This window comes from Chaetodon trifascialis, chromosome 15 (genome assembly GCF_039877785.1).
Source record: "Chaetodon trifascialis isolate fChaTrf1 chromosome 15, fChaTrf1.hap1, whole genome shotgun sequence".
In the NCBI taxonomy this organism is placed as follows: Eukaryota; Metazoa; Chordata; class Actinopteri; order Chaetodontiformes; family Chaetodontidae; genus Chaetodon; species Chaetodon trifascialis.
The window spans coordinates 840,001-859,419 of NC_092070.1; the positions used below are offsets into that span (position 1 = coordinate 840,001).

General features: G+C 41.1%; 1 protein-coding gene across 1 annotated transcript in view; it reads right to left on the reverse strand.

Moving 5' to 3' along the window:
* Positions 1–15,395, reverse strand: part of septin12 (septin 12) — a 109,629-nt gene extending 94,234 nt beyond the window's left edge. Inside the window, exon 1 of the mRNA XM_070980227.1 lies at positions 15,130–15,395. Coding sequence (XP_070836328.1) covers positions 15,130–15,187 — 58 coding nt within the window. The 5' untranslated portion in view covers positions 15,188–15,395. The remainder of the gene's footprint in view (positions 1–15,129) is intronic.
* Positions 15,396–19,419: the final 4,024 nt, after the last annotated feature.

Sequence of the window (19,419 nt, forward strand, 5' to 3'; positions counted from 1 at the left end):
GAAAGTAGCGGACATGATAGCAATGAACAGACCGAGTGCTTCAGTAGTTCAACCATACATGTTCAAACCTGAATAGGATCCTGAAGGAGAATTCAGCAGGACACTTCTGAATGGTTAGTCAAAAAATTGCTTCTTTTTTTTTTCGCTTTAATACGAGCACCGCCTGTACAGGCAGAAGTGTGAGATGCCTGCAGTTCAGATGGTCAATGCTCATGCTAGGAAGCACCAATACCAATTTGTAGCATTCCAGAATGACGAGGAGAAACTCAGCTAAAAGCCCCTACCAAGCATTGCCACCCAAACGAAACAAAATTCATATCCCAAGAAATTATATGGGCATGTGACGAAAACACGAAAATAGCGTATGTCCACTTTAGAGCATCTGCTGATCTCACCACTTTCACTTTCACCATGCAAACCACACAAGCCTGGTATCATATGAAAGCAGAGAGTCCGAAGGTCCTGGTTGTTTACATAAAGAGGAGGGGGTTTCTAGAGTGGGGAGAGCACTCTTCATGCGATATACTGTCTCTGGGGGTTACTTCCTTCTGGATTGCCATTGGTGTTTCTATAGTGAACTTGGGTGCTGCCCCTCGAATCTCTGGTCAATAGAGGTGTCGATCATCAAAATTCGACATTGACTGGCGCTGTTAGTTTCAGCTGTCCTTCTCATTTACACATGAATGGGCAGAGCGCACACAGATGACACTGCTGACCAGCACTACTACTACATTCACCTCAGGCTGAGAAAAAGTAGCTAGTGAAAGCTTCTACATTCAAATCTAAAATGTGGGTACTATCATTGGTTGCAAATATTGGTATGCAAGGTTTCTTATTTCTTTAGCTTTATACATGCATGATTTTTTTAATTTGTTTGTTCCACTGTAAGTTGTCGTGTGATGTACCAAGAGCTACGGCAACAGCTGGCTAACCTTTGATGGCTGAAGTCGTAGTCTTGAAGCTAGCGGTTAGCCTTACATCATCCTCAATGGCAAAACACACACTACAACGCGCAAGAGTTCACGCTAATCTACAAAAGAAACACACAGCTAATTATTTGTATGCTTACATGTCCCTGATCTGCAGGTATTCCACGCAAAGTTGGAAGTGACTCCTCATTTAGAAAAGGCCCCCCAGCTAATCCTACCTCGTACTAACCGAGGTTGGAGAAACAGTCATCCTCAAAGTGGTTAGCACACAGCAACAGGTTTTTGCCAACTGTAGCGGGGACGTTGTCTTCAAAAATGAATTCAACCCACGCCACTCTTCTGTCCTCTGCGGCTGGGAGCCGATGGAGCGATTTGTGCTCATCTTTACTGCTAACAGAACACTGCGTCTGACGCTTCGACATCATGTTTCCTAACATGATGCTTTTGGTAATGAAATGTGGATCTGTGAGAAGGTAGCACTGTATCTGGTGGGTGGAGAGACACTGGGAAGATGAGGAGGGGGGTGGATTGCTGGTGGGTGGGAATATGTAAATGTGCCTGCTTTTTACCTAGGAGGATGCGCTGAATTTGATCAGCATGCATGCACGCGTGCGCATGCACACACACACACACACACACACACACACACACACACATACACACACAATAATTGGTTTTGCATCCTCCTTTGTGTGGTACTAAAGCAAAGTAGTGATCAGTAGTTATGACAACACAAAACTCATATATGCATATTTTTAACATCATTTTTCTTGGCTTTTTTCTTTATTGCCAGTTGAAAGGGACTAGAAAGGGAGAGAGAGGGGACGACATGCAACAAAGGGCCACAAGTTGGAATCAGTAAGGGCACACCCTTAGCACATGAGGTGTATGTTCTATCATGTATGCGACCTGCTCACCCCACAAATCTTGTATATGAAGAGTGTTTTCCACCACAAAATGAACAGAAGTGATCATTAGTGATGGGAATTCTCTCTCTCTCTGCTGTATCCGTAAACCCTACCCCTCCCCCTCCTGCTCAGTGCGCACACAGAAGCCTCCACACATCATGTAGTCGACCTATCACATGTGGCTTTAACAATAAAAAAAAAATAGAGGAAAACAAACAAACAAAAAAAAAGTGGCTCCCAGGCAGGAGCCGGCTCCGATCATTTACTTCAAAGAGCTGGCTCTAAGAGCCATTTCGTTGCAACCGAGAGATCACGAGTGATCATGGTAGAATATTTTGCAAGCGATCACAGAAAATTAAAGAAAATCTACTGTGAATTTTATTGAACAGGATAACCAAGGTAATAAATCAACAGATTTACTGTCATTGTTTCAAACAACAGGAAGACATCAAGGGTTTTTTTTTTTTTTAAAGTCTTTCTCCTCTCCTCATATCTCTCCAGATCTCTATCCTCTTTTCACTAGCTAATGCATGGAATGTATCTTAGCTAGCTGAGGTTCTGACAGGAATTTGCACTGCAAGACAATAACAATTCATGAAATTATCATTTTAATAACACTTTACAAGAGCTATCAGAATTGACAGTGATATAGCCCAGTGGTTCTCAACTGGTCTGGCTTCAGGACCCACTATCACCCCTTAATGACAAGCCACGACCCAAGCTGCGACACGACTAGACAGCACTCCACTGCATAAAAACTACACTACAAAATAAAAGCACAGTATTTTTTTCTTAACATTTTATTTTTGCCCAGGCAAAGCCCCCACTGAAAACACTGGTTGGGTCGCATCCCATCAGTTAAGAATCACTGATATAGCCTACGTAAAACTTACATTCTAGTTTTGATTAGATACATTGGAAAGGTCCAGTGTGCAGAATTTATGGGGATTTATTGGCAGAAATGTAATATAATAATTATAGTTACTTTTCCATTAATTTATGATAAGGGTAGGTGCTCTGAGTTAAAATTTATTTAAATGGTGCAATTTGGTGGAGGATGGATAGGCACTGATCACTAAGTTAATTAACAGTGTATCTGGATTGAAAGAAGATAAAGTGGAATTAAAGGGTGATGAATTAAAAGCATCACAGAGTGCAACTGCAGAACCAGCATTGAGAATGCAAGTTGAATGTTTAACATTGTACAATAGGGACTAGAAGTAGAGAGTGGCACCTTTGTAGTCAGTTAAAAACATTTTGACCAAATTAAGACACTCGAGGCAGAAACCAGGGGCCGTATTCATACATTGATACAAGTGCAAAGAGTTGGTGACGAAATTCAAAGAAAATACTTGGAATTATGATGTTTTCTAAGGATCCCTTACTGTTAGAGCTTAATGGTAAAGGTAAAAGTTATTTACATAGCATCTTTTAAGAGAGCTCCTCACGATAAAATAGTTGGCAATAAGGAGGAGGACTTTGAAGAGGCTTAGAGTTTCTTAAACAGAAGACAAAATGGCAGAATGAGAAAGGTAGGAGAAATATCTTCCAAACACCAAATGACAGTGAGTTAAGGAAACGCTACAGATTAGATGGTGCAGGGATAATGTTTGTGACGAACTCAGTCGAGATGCACTAACATCTCACACCCAACACATTAGCATTATAATGCCAGATATCGAAGTGATCACAAGAATAGGATATTCACCAACTGTGAAACCAAATAACCTTTCAAAAAAGACTTAACTATTTAGAAACAATCATAATTGTGTCACGTGACTGCTTTTCGTCAGAAAGGAGAATTAGAAAAAACAGATAGTGAATGGAAGCAAATTGGTCCCCCCCAAAACTGGAACTATTACAGATCCACAGCATTTCAGATGGAGACAATAACCCCTTCTCTGGTGGAACTCAAACACCCGCCACTTTCCACTGAAGAAGAAGAAGATATACTTTATTAATCGCAACACAGCATGCACATGCCATGCTGCCACTAATGCCAAAGTGAGCGTGTTGTCACATCCGTCAACTCCTTACCTGCTGCCACCATCTCTCTCATCTGCTCACTCTTGCACACTCTGTTCGCCACTCCCATCTGCTCATTCAACTGACACACACCTGGGACTCATCACTAATAAGCACTATATTTAAGCGGTTCTAACTCACTCACTCATTGCCAGATTGCTCTTAGCCTTGATGCAAAACTCTCCAGCAATTATTCTTGGACAGATTTCTCAGATTTGACCAAGCCTGCCTTTGACCTTGCCTACTCTCCTACCCCCTGGTAAAGAACTCTGTTTTGTGACTCTGGGTTGAGGGCAGTAGAAGGACATCAACTCAGCAGCAGGACCAGTATCTGCTCCTCTGTGCAAGGAGGAACAGGAGGAGCATTGCCAGAGCCTACAAAATGACCTCCAGCAGGCTCCTGGTGTGCATGCTCCTCACCAAACTGTCAGAAACAGACTTCATGAGGGTGGCATGAGGGCCCAACTTCCACTAGTGGGACTTATGCTCACAGCCCAGCACTGTGCAGCTCAATTGGTATTCGCCAGATAACACCAGAATTGGACACGCCACCAGCGCCACAGCGGGATTCGAACCAGGGACCTTCTAGCTGTGAGGCGACAGTGTTACCGTGTGCCACCGAGGTACCCTAGAGATGACATGAATCTCCAGCTGTCTTCTTACCTGGCACATAGTCTTTCAGGGGATAGTATTAATGGAGGGTGCGCTGTGGGAGATGGTAGGGGATATGGAAATTGAGTCCAATGGAGGGTTGGAGAGAGAAAGCTTGGGCAGAGGGGGGTTGTGGAAGCTGTCATGAACAGTGGTGAGGGGGCAGGGGAATGTCACTCCTGGCTGTGAGCTAAACCTGTTGAAAAAGTGGTTTAGCTCATTGGCCCTCTCAAGGCTGCCTGCTGCTGGTCTGTCTCTTGCCTTAAGCCCCATGATCTCCTTCATTCCTGTCCACACATCCTTCACTCTGTTCTGCTGGAGTTTGGCCTCAAGCTTCCTCCTGTAGGCATCTCTGCTCTGCCTCAGCTTCTCCCTCAGCTGGTGATCCAGGGCTAGTTATTGGAAAAGCAGTGTACAGTCCAAGTTGGCAGTATGGTGTGTTCACAGAATTTGATGTATTCTGTGATTCTGTGATTCTCAGTCAGGCTGTTGATCTATGGAATGTATTTATATAGCACTTTCCAAGTCTGATGATCGCTTAAAGTCCTTGTACAACACAAGTTTGTATTCAACCAGTCAATCTACATGGCATTACAAACTTTTAACCATTCACACCGACTTAAACACAGCTGGCACAGTATCTGGAGCAATCTGCTGTTCGTCTTGTCTTACTTCAACATGTGGACTGCTGAGGGCTGGAATCGAACTACCAACCTTCTGATACTTGGACGACCACTCTATCTTCTGCACCACATGTCAAAAAGAAGTGTTAACATGTTTAGTTGCGAGTCCCACATCCAGGTCTATCTAATGACATGACAACAATAAAATTAGAGAAGTGGCCAAATTAATCTCTGATCTTATTGAAACTGTCTCATATTGGAATAATTGAGTGAAAATGTTGTGGTCACTCATCATTAGTTGCTTATTGAATAGTCTATAGGTGTGTTTACAACTGACCTGAGGACTAGTCACATCCACATGTCACTGAAGCCATGTTTGCAATGGTGTATTTTAATGCCATTATTCTAGAGACAACTAGCTTTATAATATAGAGATAATTAACCAGTTATCATGAGAAAAAAAATCTTCTTATTACTTGAGATGTTTATTAGCGACCAGGAGTGTCATGCTAGCATGCATAGATGGCATCTTGGAAAGTGTAGCAACTGATTTAAGCTGAAAATATCATGTGAGGGAGTACCAATTCTTGATCAACACATCAGAATTTAACTTGCTGAAATATTTTGGTGTCGTAACTTTCATCATCAATCGTAGCAGCTTTCAGCCACTCGGAACTAAATCTTTCATATCTTCAGTGAAAGAAGTGATCCATTTTCATTTGAGTACACATGACATCCAGCTAAATTATGTGTTATTTATGTATTATGTAAATTAAATAGCTATACCATAAATTTGTTAATAAAGTCTGGTCTCACAGTCAGCAGGTATCTCACATGGAGATGCATAATTTATTTGCATCTCAAGATAATAGCATTAAAAAAATAATTGTACACATGTAATGTGTAACAGTAGTTATGAAGCATGACATATTGTGTGTATATATCATTTAACTTATTAGTAATAATACAATAGACACACTTGTTTCTCTGTTCATGTCAGCACGAATCTCTGATGAAATATAAGCTGCTCGCACTATTTTAAAGCCATACTCCTGCTGTAGCTTCACCCATTGTTAGGCTTTGAACAGTCATCTGGAGGCATGGCTGTGGTAGCATAACAAGGCATCAGCAGACATGGGAATGTGCATGAAGTCATAATATTATAAATAAATAAATGTAGCAATGCCAGGCAGAAACTGAAATAGGTTAGGATCTTCTTGCCTCCTATCATAAACAGCCATTTGATGTACAAGACTGCTTGTCCCAGTTTATGAAGAAGTTCAGAAATGCAAACAAGCAATTCAGAAAAAAAAAATCTCTCAACCGGAATTATTTTCACTCTGCAATACAAAAACAATAACACAAAATAGTAGGCTAACACGTCCATCTCAGTAGTCTATGAGTGCAAGACACGTGTTGATGTCACATCAGTACATCACCAAAAATGTCATGAAAACAAAAGCAAAGTGTCACCAAAGGATTATTTCTTTGTTGCAGTAAAAAGGCAAACCTGTGTGCCTAAGTCAGGCTGTTGTTTATTGTTACTCGCTCTGACTGATGAAAAAGGCAAATCTCAAGCGCTACAGCTCCAAAGATGCTAAACTGGATGAATTGCAAGGGCAAATGCACTTGGATGAAGTTAACGCTCTTTGGCGGAGTTTGGATGCCCAACAAAGTTCTTTCACAATGAACTGAAACTTCATTCAGAAAGCAACTATTTGAGCGAGTGCCTTGATACTGCTGCAGAGCTGCTAGCACTGCACAAAGGAAAATTGTTCCAGTGTCTGCTTGTCTCTAAGAATTAAAGGGAGATGAAGGGAAAGCATGTTGTGGAAACTCAGTGTGATTGGGCTTTCATCATGGACATTTTCAAGCACATATCAGCTCTGGTCCCAGCCAGCTTCTCAGCTTTCTGCTTTCAAATGTGATATCATTTGAAGCAAAATTAAAGCTGTGGCAAGCTGTGTGAGGTTTCAGGACATGAAAAGTAAACAAACGGCGATTAACATCGTTCTTTTGCCATTTAATGTGGAACCAGCTGATGTGCCTGACAACCTACAACATGAAATCATTGAGCTGCAAAGCAATGACCTATGACTGTGAGCTGTTCTTTTCAAAACTGACTGTTGCAAAAACTCAGTTCTGTTCTAGACTGATTTACCCAAACCTGGAAAACCAGCTGCAAGTGTCATCATCACCATCAACTCTCCCCTCTCCTCCACTGCTGATGAGGTCTGGGTGGTCATTTCCCCACCTTGGTTAGCCCCAGCCTCACCAATCGAAGTGTGTATTAAGTAAGAAGGCAACAGTCATATTAGTCAAATAATTTTTGTCTAAGTTGTTTTTCTGAATTGTCTTCCAGCTTTTAGGTGGTTAAAAATCTTGTCTTTTTCAGTGTATGTTTCCCAATATTGAGTAATAGATAAGTGAAAGAGTAGGACAAAATGTGTCCTAAGCTGCAAGCTGTCACAGTCCTGCTTGTTTGCTGTGTTGTGCAGTCCATGGTGCTGATGCAACCAACACAATGTCACTGTTAAAGTGATTTTGTTTTGCACTAATAACTGTCTGAGGCCTCGGACTGTTTGTGTGTAAATCGTTAGTTTAATAGTGGAGTAAGGCAGGACTTAAACATACTTTCCATTCTTGTAAATATTAGCTTGCACTACTGTGTGAAGTGAATGTTAAGTGTCATCATTAAAATACACAGTAAATAAGCATATAATTTTACTAATCTTTTTTAACATACAAAACTACAATCAGTTGTTTTGGTTAAGTTGTATTACTTCAGGTAAAGAACTAAAAGGTTGTGTCACTTTTGGGGTAAGGGCTGAAATCTCAACCATCTCAAACCTAAGCAAATAAAAGCAAAAATAATACTGTCCTTCAGAAAATTAACTCCCAGTGAGGTGAGTTAATCTTTGGGAACCAGTAGGCACTGGGAGGAGAGGACGCTGTGATGTGGACACAGTGCAAGTAGATTTTTGAGTTTGGGCACGTCTACGTCTAACCTCTCCCCCGACTGCACATTCCATATAGGTGGAACAAGTGCAGTGAACACAACGACATGCACCAATGAACAAAAACATTAAAACATATTCCACTTGCTAAAAACACATCTGGAAGACACATTCCAAGCAGCCATTTTCAATGTTGTTACACTGAAAATAACACAGTGCCTGAGGGCTCATAAACATGTGAAAACACACACACACACACACACACACACACACACACACACACACACACACACACACACACACACACACATTGTGTTTCAATTACTTTTGGAGAAGAATTCACTCTAAAATGTAATGACTTATAAGAGGAGACCCCTCAATTTGACTGTGTAAACTGATTTATGTCCCCATGCAATCAACATACATCCACACACATGAACACACATTCACACTGGAATGAGATGTCTGGCTACTATTTGCTTCAAAGCACCTGTTACCAGAAAACTATTAGATAGAAGCTGGAATCTATCAAAGGGACAGTGTGTCCAAAGTTTAACTGCCAGTGTGCCATGCCTGTTGAGAAAAGGAAAGAGCAACACAGCAATTAAGCCCATCACTGCTGTATTGTCCTTTCCTATGTTGTATTAGTATTTACAATTACCCCAAGTGGTGTCCAACCATGCTAGTTGTGAAACCCCACCTCCAATATAGTGAATGTGACTGCCATTTTCTTTTTTGTGCACAAAGCAGTAACAAATTAAATTTGGAAAAACTCAATGACAACATGTCCTGCTGACTAAAAGTGTTCCTGTTACTTATTATAATCCACAGACCCCACTACGGACATTTTTCACTGAGAAGATAATGATTTAGTTCAACTTTTTATTATTGAAGAAACATTGAAGAAAATGTAGATTAATATTAGAAACAGTTTAGCCATTTAAATCATTGTCAGTTTTCTTCAGTAAACGTTTAGTCTAAATTTTGTAATGAATCTTTTTTCTTCCAAACATGCTGAGGTTATAGCTTTACTTATTTGATGTGTACAGTATGTTATCATGTATACAGGTATCGTTGAATCGTTGAAGTTGTCATTCACAAACTCCTCTGTGTGTCCCTGTCATGATGTTGGGTTAACATTAGCTTTCCTTTTTTAAATGTCAGCACACCAACATTTAGCAGATGTTTTCATGGTTTGTTCCACCTGTTTCTTTGTAGCTATGTGTCTATTTTTCAGTGGGATTGTAGACTAATTTAGTCCACAAATAGTTGACCTGCGCATTGGGATCATAAAGGACATCATTTCACCAATTCAGGTATTCAACTCAAATGTCACCAATCAACCATGGCAGCCATTTTCCTTAAGTACCAACAAATGCGTATACTTGGTGAATATTTGAAATCATACATGTCTGCATGTGTAATAGATCACCAAAAAATGAAAGTGTGTTAAGAGAAAATTCTAAACTTAGATCATGATACTGAACTTGAACTTTTTTTTCTGATCCATTCAGTTAATTTGAGATTAATGTCTTCACACAACAGTCCGCATACTTTCCCTGCACTAATGGTATTGTCTCTGCTCTCTCATTGGCTCATTAAAACTGATTCAGTATGTCTTATGGGCCTGGCAACTCCAGACATGTCTGACTACAGTGCTGTGTGCTCTGATGTTCTGCCAAGTGCTAATCCATCATAGAAGAATGGCTTGGGAGCAAGTCATATCAAGTGCTACCTGCGTGCAGATGTGTGTGTGTGTGTGTGTGTGTGCGCGCGTGCGTGCGTGCGTGCGTGCGTGTTTGTGTCTGTGATCATGGGCTCAGGACAGAGTAGGATTTAGGCTGATTAGGTAGAAACACTAGTTTGAGAGATCAGGGGAAAGAGTGTGTTACATGCAAGTGTGTGCTCATGTGCATTACAACCGGTATAACTGTGTATTGTTTCATTTTGCAAAAAACTCTGATAGCTACTATTGGATAGAATGTGTGTGTGTGGGGTCGGTAAGTCACGGGACCCTCTCTGATCTTTGCACAGACAGTGCCCTGCTCGAGAGCAGTACCAGGATGTGTATGTGTGTGTGTGTGTGTGTGTGGAGGGGGGATCGGGGTGATCGGGGGGGGGGGGGGGACTCTTAGACCTACTGACTCCTATAATCTCCCATGTCACCCAGAGGCACCCTCCTGTCTCTGCCTCCAATCAAGTACACACCTTCCTTTGCCTTCACTGTGCTGATTCACGCAACTGACTCTAATCTTTATACTCACTTCTAAAGATGGAATCACAAATTGACTCCAGGCTATGAAAGAAAGAACCTTTACACCCAAATGCCATAAATGCTGTTTTCAGAAGAAGTTGGACAACTCAGAAATGCCATTATGTAGCATGTTGGTGGTAATATATTCTAGAACACATTTTTTTATGTCCACAGGTTTTGAACACAGCAAATATCTGTTTATCAATTGATAGAGGAGATGGTCAGGTGCAACACACATCGGCCACATCATGTAGCTTTCATACACATACCATGCAGGCAGAAGAGTCCATGGCCAATCTGGGCAGTGTATGTGAAACTCAAGGCTCTGACTTGAATTCATAGGTAATTCCTGTCTGTTCCTCAAAGAGAGGATTTATATTGGACGATTATACAAAACCTCCAATCTATTGGAGGTTTTGAATGCCAGCATTATTACATGGTTCACTTTCACACAGTGGAAGGAATCTTTTCTGCCTGCAGTGTAAAGATGCACATACAACGACCCTGTTGTGTTCCCTAAATCACACAACTTTAGATAAATGATCATTAACTGGTGAACTGCAGGGCACAACCTGCCCACCAAGGTTTTCCATCCAGCCTGCAGTATATTGCTGAATTCAGAAAATGCACATTTAACATTTCTACCCAGTCGAAGAGGCCCAGTCCATCCTGAGAGTGATCGATGATTAGCTTGCCAACCCCTGGCGACAAGCCAAAAAGTTCTGTAGAAACTGATTATTCTCCAACTCCATCCTCTTACTCCATGGATCTAGCATCAAAGTGCCTGACTGTCAGGGTGGCCATTCCCCTGAGCTGACAGCAACACACTGGCCAGACTACAGGACGTAACTCCAGACTTGATGCACTTTAGTTAATTTTTGTTGAGCGACTGTTGTCTTGAGTTAACATTTTTTGCTTCCTGAGATCCTGAAGAGGATTGTTTTGTTGAGACTCATTCATTGATAGTTGAACTGTGGGTTTCATATTGAGCACTGACTGCCAACTTGGCAGTGGTCTGACAGCATTTCCTTGTTAAGTATCTAGTTTTTTGGGAGTCTGTTAGGCTAAAAAAAAATAACATTAAAATTCTAAGACAGTGAAAATATTTAACAATAATAGGCTGCTTAGGCCAAAAAAAAAAAAAAAGAGTTTTGGTATATATGAAAATCTGGCCCACAGAGTGTCTACATGTCTAGACAAATTCTAACCCTTGAACAATTTTTTTTGAGGACCCCTGGTTTGGAGAGTGACTCTCATCCATCTGATTAAAGCAGAAGATGAGGAACCATCTTTCACCCAACATTTCAGAGCTGGTTAGCACAATTGCTCCCCCTCTTTCCGAATCAAATTTAGATCCATGACGTCTGATGATCTTCTACCACTGGGGCTCTCAACCCTAACCAAGCTGCTGGAGGAACCAGGTTCACGGCCTTACCACAGGATAATTTTTAAGAGAGGATAGTTCTGGAAGATAATCACCATGTCAGATACAGATAACCACGCAGCTTCTATCATTGTTAAGCATGTTAATTGTGTCTATGGCACAGAAGATAAAAAAAACAAAAAAAAACTGTCAAGCCATTTGAAGTGTCAATAGGTAATAGTTGTGCAAAAGAAGCTGCAGTACAGTTTCCAGTCTGTGGCAAAAGGCTACACTAATTTGTTTCAAGGCACAGATCAACACTTGTCTAAACAGAAGAATACGTTCAGAAAGTAAGAATGAAAGGAGAGAGGGCAGCTTTTGTTTAAATGTCCCTGCAGGGTCCCAGGACATGATGGATCACTGAGAAAAAGAACAGTCTATTTATTCTGACATTCTCTCCCACTCTCTCTGTTCTCACACTAAATACACTCATATTATTGAAAGGCCCTCTTAATTTGTTATTTTTTACAACTTTTTTCAGAATCTTTGCATGATTTACTGTGTTTCAAAGAGGTCTACAAAATATTGTTAACGTCACCAACAGCAGCTGTATCCTGTGATGGATTGGACTGAAATTCCAAAGAGGTGATGACAGAGACACAGGCAACAGGAAGCGGGAGGACACTGACTGTGACATGTTTATCACATGACAAACATGTGTGTCATGTATTTTCCATATCCACACTGTAACATAAGACCAGCCTTTTAAGGCATAGTAGTCACTTGTTATGGGCTCTATTTTCAATTCCGCCGCCGGCGTGGTGCAAAGTCAGGTCCGCTTCACCAATGGGGCGTGGTGGCGCAGACTTTGGTATTTTCGTGCACTGCGCTGCCGGTGCATCTACTCCCCCTTCTCATCTCAGTCCCACCCAGCGGCGCAACTTGGAAAAAGGGAGGGGAGAAGGCGTTGAGTGGGTTTGACACAGCTGAGTCAAATCTTCACCAATCACACCAGCTCCTCACCTCACCTTTAAAAATGACGCTGGCGAGGCGCATGGCAAGTTTCGAGGATGACTGAGCCCGCGCAGGAAAGTGTCCGACACCTGATGTCAGAGACTGATGTCACTCATGTCTAAATATGAGGTCCTTAGATGGTAAATCCTCGGACTCCTCCTCCTCCTCAAAGCAATGATGCACTCCATCTTTGTAGAAAACATTAAGTATTACCATGATTACATTTGTATTTGGAATTAAATTACGTGGGTAATAGTGGACAACGATCATCACTTCCATTTTTTCCATGTGTCTGTCTCTCTCTGTCTCTCGAGTGCTCTGAGATAAATGCAGTATATATGCTCTGTAGGATGCCACAGTTGTTTCTGGTTGGCACAGCGACGTTAATTGATTAGTTTGCATCCCTGTTTCGCCTGTGTACATTCAGTCAGGGTGAGTGACCATTACTCGTGCCGAACGCGCTTGCGATGTGGTCAGATGAGATATTGATCAAAATATATAAATTTAGGTCTGACTGTATGTGCTTACTCAGATAGTTGCATCGAATCGTGGCTGTTGCTAATTATTGATCGCAGTGAAATGCCAGACACTGTGGAAACCTGCCTGTGAGGTATCGGTGACGTGAGTACACGACTCTGCTGGTTTACGAAAATCCACTTGCCCAGTGGTGCGCCGCTGGCACACAGATTTGACCAGGTCTGGGGTGGCGAGTTTTCAGAACACTTTTACGCTGCCGGCATGGGCCAAAATGGAACGAAAATCCAAATCCACCGGCTGATTATGCCAACACCTCCCCCTGCTGCGTCACAACGTCCATCCTGGCGCACCTCTGTGCGCCTCGGTTCACCAAAATACCAAGTGCGCTGTGCGCCTGCCTGCACTGCACGAAAATACCGTTGTGCGGGGTGCGCACCCTGCACCGTGCCAGCGGCAGAATCAAAAATAGAGCCCCATGTCTCGGCTACCATGGTGTCAGAAAAGTGCTGTTTTTGGATTGCAATGCATTGTAATATGAAATTGTTACCAATATTTTTGCTTCATGCATATGTTAATAAGATGGAATAGACAAAGTGCTACTTACAATAACAAATATGACGCTGATGGCCAAAACTGAGTGAAAAATATACATTTTTAGTGCACTTATGTGTGGAGCTGTATATATATATATATATATATATATATATATATATATATATATATATATATATATATATATATATATATATATATATATATATATAAACTGATGGTTGACTGATGGTTAGAGGATTTTCAACTCTAAAATGCTGCCATCAGCCACTCTACATTACTTAGTAATGTGCCTCATTGATTGGAGCCAATAGGACACAGTCTTCCTCAAGAGTCTCTTTTGTTTGTTGTAATATTTACTTCACTGATTCCTTTAAAAATGAAACTGCATACAGCTTTACCCTTTTTGAGGTTCTCTTGATGTTGCTGGGGGGTTTTAGCCAGTTCACAGAGCTGAATTTCCTGCTTCGGAAAGATACTATTATTTGCTGACACACAAGAGCACAGTGTGCACATACATAAAGCTTTTCAAGGCCTTACCTTCACTCTGTTATTAGTGCTCTTCTCTTACCTGTCCAGGCTGTTTTACATCAGACTCCAGTAATTATAGTGTGAGTCTCACTCAGACACGCACAACAATCCAACAGTTCCTTGCTATTGAAATAAATTCAAATGCTCATGCAACATGGAAGAAGGGACCTAAAATAAGGCGAGAATATCTTCAACCACTTCTCTTGTACAATATTTCAGATGATGTGTGATAAGTTTACAGCACTTACTAATGATGTTATGGATTATACACACACACACACACACACACACACACACACACATACACACACACACTGACTGGTGATGAACCTATGATTGAACTAGGGTTGCCACTATCAGTTATCTTGATTCTAGATTCATCTAGCCACTGTTTCTTCCTTTAATGGATAGGACTATAAATGTGGTCTATAAAATATCAGGAAACAGTGGGAAATGTCCATGTTTTTTTTCCCCAGAGAATGAGGTTATGTCTTCAAATTGCTTTACAGCCCCAAAACCCCAAAGAAAACAAACTAAACATTACCTACCATACTATGAGTATTCACGTTCTGATTTCTTACAATTTACCTTTGATTAATTAATCTATAAATGCACTATCGTTTCAGTTCTGGTTTCAACAAATAATAATCAATCGTATTTTCTTTGCGGGCTATGTGGCTTTTTTTTTTCTGGAATATTTTAGTTCGGAGGCTATTTACTTAACAAGAAAGAATAACCATTTAAGGCCACTGTACCTCAAACCTGATGTAGACTTCTGATTCTGACATTTGTTTTTATTCCGAGCAAGCAGAAGTAAAGTAATATCAATATTACAGTTTACATACCTTCAAAATCTGATAAAATCCCTTCGAGGTGGTCATTCACGGAAAGTTCCGACATCATGGTAGTGGAGAAATCTCCGTAATGCCGCTCCAAGTCAGATGAGAAAAAAAGTTAGCTCTGGGGGAAAAAAAAGAAAAAGTATATTTCCTATACAGAATAAGTAAACTCTTCCACTATGGTGATGACGGAGCCGGCTGAAATGAGCTGCGCTGTAGCTTTGTTCTCCTTTCGGTACTGTGCCTCACTATTCGAGCTGGCGAATGTGCGTATAGATGGCCCAGCCCCCCTGATCGAATGCCGTCAGCCTGGACCCGAGGGGACGGGGGGCGAGGGACGGCTGAAAGGCGGAGCTGAATGCAACACCTGGAAGAAAAAACCTAGTCGAATTCCACCACCACCACCAGCAATTCCCTCTGGCTAAAGGCGTCACATGACAGACAATTTTGTATGCTCAGAGTATCACCTGGCTGGGGTTTAGCAGCTGATATAAAAGACAAATCTATAGGATACTGCAGTCTGTTACAAACCAGATTCTGATGAACAGAAGTTCAGTTTGCTCAGTTTACATACAGCAAGAGTAATGAAAGATTGAAACAACTGGCAGGCAAAAAAAAACAAAAAAACAAAACAAAACAAAAAAAACCCTCTGTTGTAATGTAATAGGCTTTATGCCTTGTAGGCACCCCTTGTCAGGCGTGTGTACAATACAGAAGTTGAACCAGGTGATGCAATCAACTTCGTTGTATGGTTGTATGAGCTGTGGCTGTATCTTGCACAAGTGACCAGTAAAGTCATGTTCACAAAGAATATCTGTCTCAAGATCAATTTCAAACTTCTAAGGCATTCAATCAAATTGTCATGGAATTTTATGTGAGATGAATTAAAATGAGTTTTCAGCTTTCAACATAGAAAGTTACTCTGACTTGAGGTCTCATAAACAGCCGAAACTTTGGCAGTCCAGAGCAACAGCTTCCATCTCCCCTTAAGCATACATATCTGATCTGATTTTCTAAATACAAATGATCAGCATAGTAGGAGACTTTCCAGTGTATGGTTGAAGGTTAAAACTCTAAGGTTAAAAATCCTTTCTGAAGTATGAAGGAGAGATACAAGATGGGAGGCAGAAAGCTTTCATGTTATACCAAGTCATGAGAAGACATTGGCAAATTGTTCAAATTTAGTTGGGTAAACTCACAATAATGTTGCAATATATGTTTTTATGTTGGCCAAACTTAAAGTGTTTTCTTCAAGTACATAATGTGTCCTCTACTTCCACACTGGATATTACCGATTTGTAAATTATTTCAAAGGACTTACATCATGAAAAACTCACTTTTGGGGGGATTTGGGGTGTTATTTTGGGTCTCTGGTGCTGCCACACGCATACGAAGTGTGAAATAAGACCATCTACGCTTTTTTGAGTGAAATACAGATTTCTGAAAGCACCCTGCCTGCTGCTTCCTCAGGAGCTGATCGAATTCAGCGCCTCCTCCTATGTAAGAACCAGGCACATTTACATATTCCCACCCACCAGCCACCACCCCCCTCCACATCTCCCTGGTGTCTCTCCACCCACCAGATACAGCACTACCTTCTCACAGATCCGCCATTTCGTGGTCGAAAGCACCATGTTAGTAATCATTAAGTCAAGCCACCACACGCACTGTTCTGTTGTTGGCTGTAAATACGAGCACAAATCACTCCATCGGCTCCCAGCCGCAGTGGACAGAAGAGCGGTGTGCATTGAATTCATTTTTGAAGACAACGTCCCCACTACAGTTGGCAAAAACCTGTTGGTGTGTGCTAACCACTTCGAGACTGACTGTTTCTCCAACCTCGGTCAGTACGAGGCAGGATTAGCCGGGAGACTTTTTCTAAAGGAGGGGTCACTTCCAACTTTGCATGGAATACTTGCAGACGAGGGACATGTAAGTATACAAATAATTAGCTGTGTGTTTCTTTTGTAGATTAGCGCAAATTCTTGCGTGTTGGAGCGTGTGTTTTGCCACTGAGAATAATGTAAGGCTAACCGCTAGCTTCGAGACTACAACTACAGCCATGAAAGGTTGGCCACGATGGCATGAAAGCCATGCTATCGTGGCTTTTGGTACATCACACCACCCCTTACAAAAAAGAAGTATATTTAATTCAATTCAATTCAATTCAATTCAATTTTATTTGTATAGCGCCAAATCACAACAGAAGTTGTCTCAGGACACTTTCCATATAGAGCTGGTACAGACCAAGCTCTTTTATCTACAAAGAAACATGTTTTTATTACACGTACCAGTATCACTAAAGGAGGCAGAGGAGTAGCTAAACATGTGACACACCAAGCAGGAGAGAGCTGGAGAGGGACAGAGAGAAGCCATCGCTAGCTGCTAGGCTAAGCTGGTATAGCTAGCAGAGCAGACAAGCGCGTAGACAAATAAAATTGACGGTCGCTAAATAAACAGACTTATGGGTGCTTGAGCAGAACTAATGTTACTCTAGAGCGCGGATAAAAGGCCGCTGTAACAAAACACAGAGTAAATTACACTCAGAGGAACAAGAGCGACAAACGCACACTACTCGTAAGGCAGCAACCAGAAACAGGAAGTGAGACGATACGCTTACCTCAGCACGTCAGCACGTCAGCCCTCTGACTGTTTAAAGACTGAAGATTTAAGTATTTGGACTTTGGAATTTCCCCTTGTGGGACTAATAAAGGAATATTGAATTGAATTGAATATACTATTAGTATACATCTTTTAAACTAAAAATAAGAGAGTATACTTTCAGTTTACTTTTGATGTACTTATCAGAGATACACTTAACAAAGTTATACTTAAGTATACTTGGCTTATAGTGAAAAGTATACAGGAAAGTCTAAGTATATTTGGCTTATACTTGTACTTGAACTTTTGGTTGAGATATACTTAGGAAAACTTTAATAATGTTCAAGTATATTTGGATTGCAGTTGTGTTTATTCTTTTGATAGTAGCCTATTAAAATATTTTTCCCATACATATTGGCTTCTTTGAAGTACACTGCAGTATGTTTTACATACTATCTCATGAACTTACATATTCCACAAGCAGTGGTGGACAGTGATGGAGTAAATTTATTTTACTTACTACTGTACTTAATGGTGATATATTATGAAGGTTTTTCAATAAGTTACATAGGTCTACGATTTCCAAAAAACATGTTTCTGAAGCGGTTTGCTGGAAATAGCTTTCAGGAAAAGATTCTCGCTCCCCTCTATTTCCCTCTAATTCAGTCCCTTTCAGAATGTGCTGTTTCTGGTGTCTGTAGCTTTAAATGCAAATGAGCTGCTGCTGTCCCACCCGTGTTACCGTGGTAATGGGGAGAGCGTAGACTCACGTAGCGGACATGATAGCAATGAACAGATCGAGTTCTTCAGTAGTTCAACCGTACATGTTCGAGGGAGGGAGTTTCGGGAAGAAACTCAGCTAAAAGCCTCTACCAAGCATTGGCACCCAAACAAAATATAATTCATACAGCAATAAATTACATGGGCATGTGACAAAAACATGGAAATAGTGTATGTCCACTTTAGCGCATCTGCTGATTTCACCCACGTCACACAAACCACACAAGCCTGGTATCATGTGAAAGCAGAGTCCGAAGGTCCTGGTTGTTTACATAAAGAGGAGGGGGTTTCTAGCAATCACTGGGTTGCTGAGACATTGACGGTCTAACTGCGCTGTTCGTTTCAGCGCTCCTTGTCATTTACACATGAATGGGCAGAGCACGCAGACACACTACTGACCAGCACAGCTGTCATTGGTAGAAAATGCTGGTATGCAACATTTCTTATTTCTTTAGCTTTATAAATGTATGAATTGTCATTTTTTTATTTGATTGCATCAGTGCACATGTGGAAATTGTGCAACAATGCAGTCAGAGCCTGACAACATATGCTGCCAGGAGGAGCCACAGGTCACTGTATCTTTACCTGTACTTACAGTATGATTGCAGTGTATGATTGCAGATAACATGCCACTACAGATACTCACCTTATGTTATGCATAACAGGTTACAAGACGACTGCAGCAGCTGGATGAAAGGCCTCCATGCATGATCGACCATCCAGGTTTAGAACCTGCTTGCCTAAATGTGCATACAACACTTACAGGGTTGACTACAGTCCTTTACAGCTGTGGGGGACAGAGCATTGAGTTTCATCTATAATAACCAACTTCACTGTTCATACACCATAATAAACTAAATAAAGTCAGTTATATTTTTTCTTGAACATATAGCCAAGTTTTTCCTTAGCAAATAC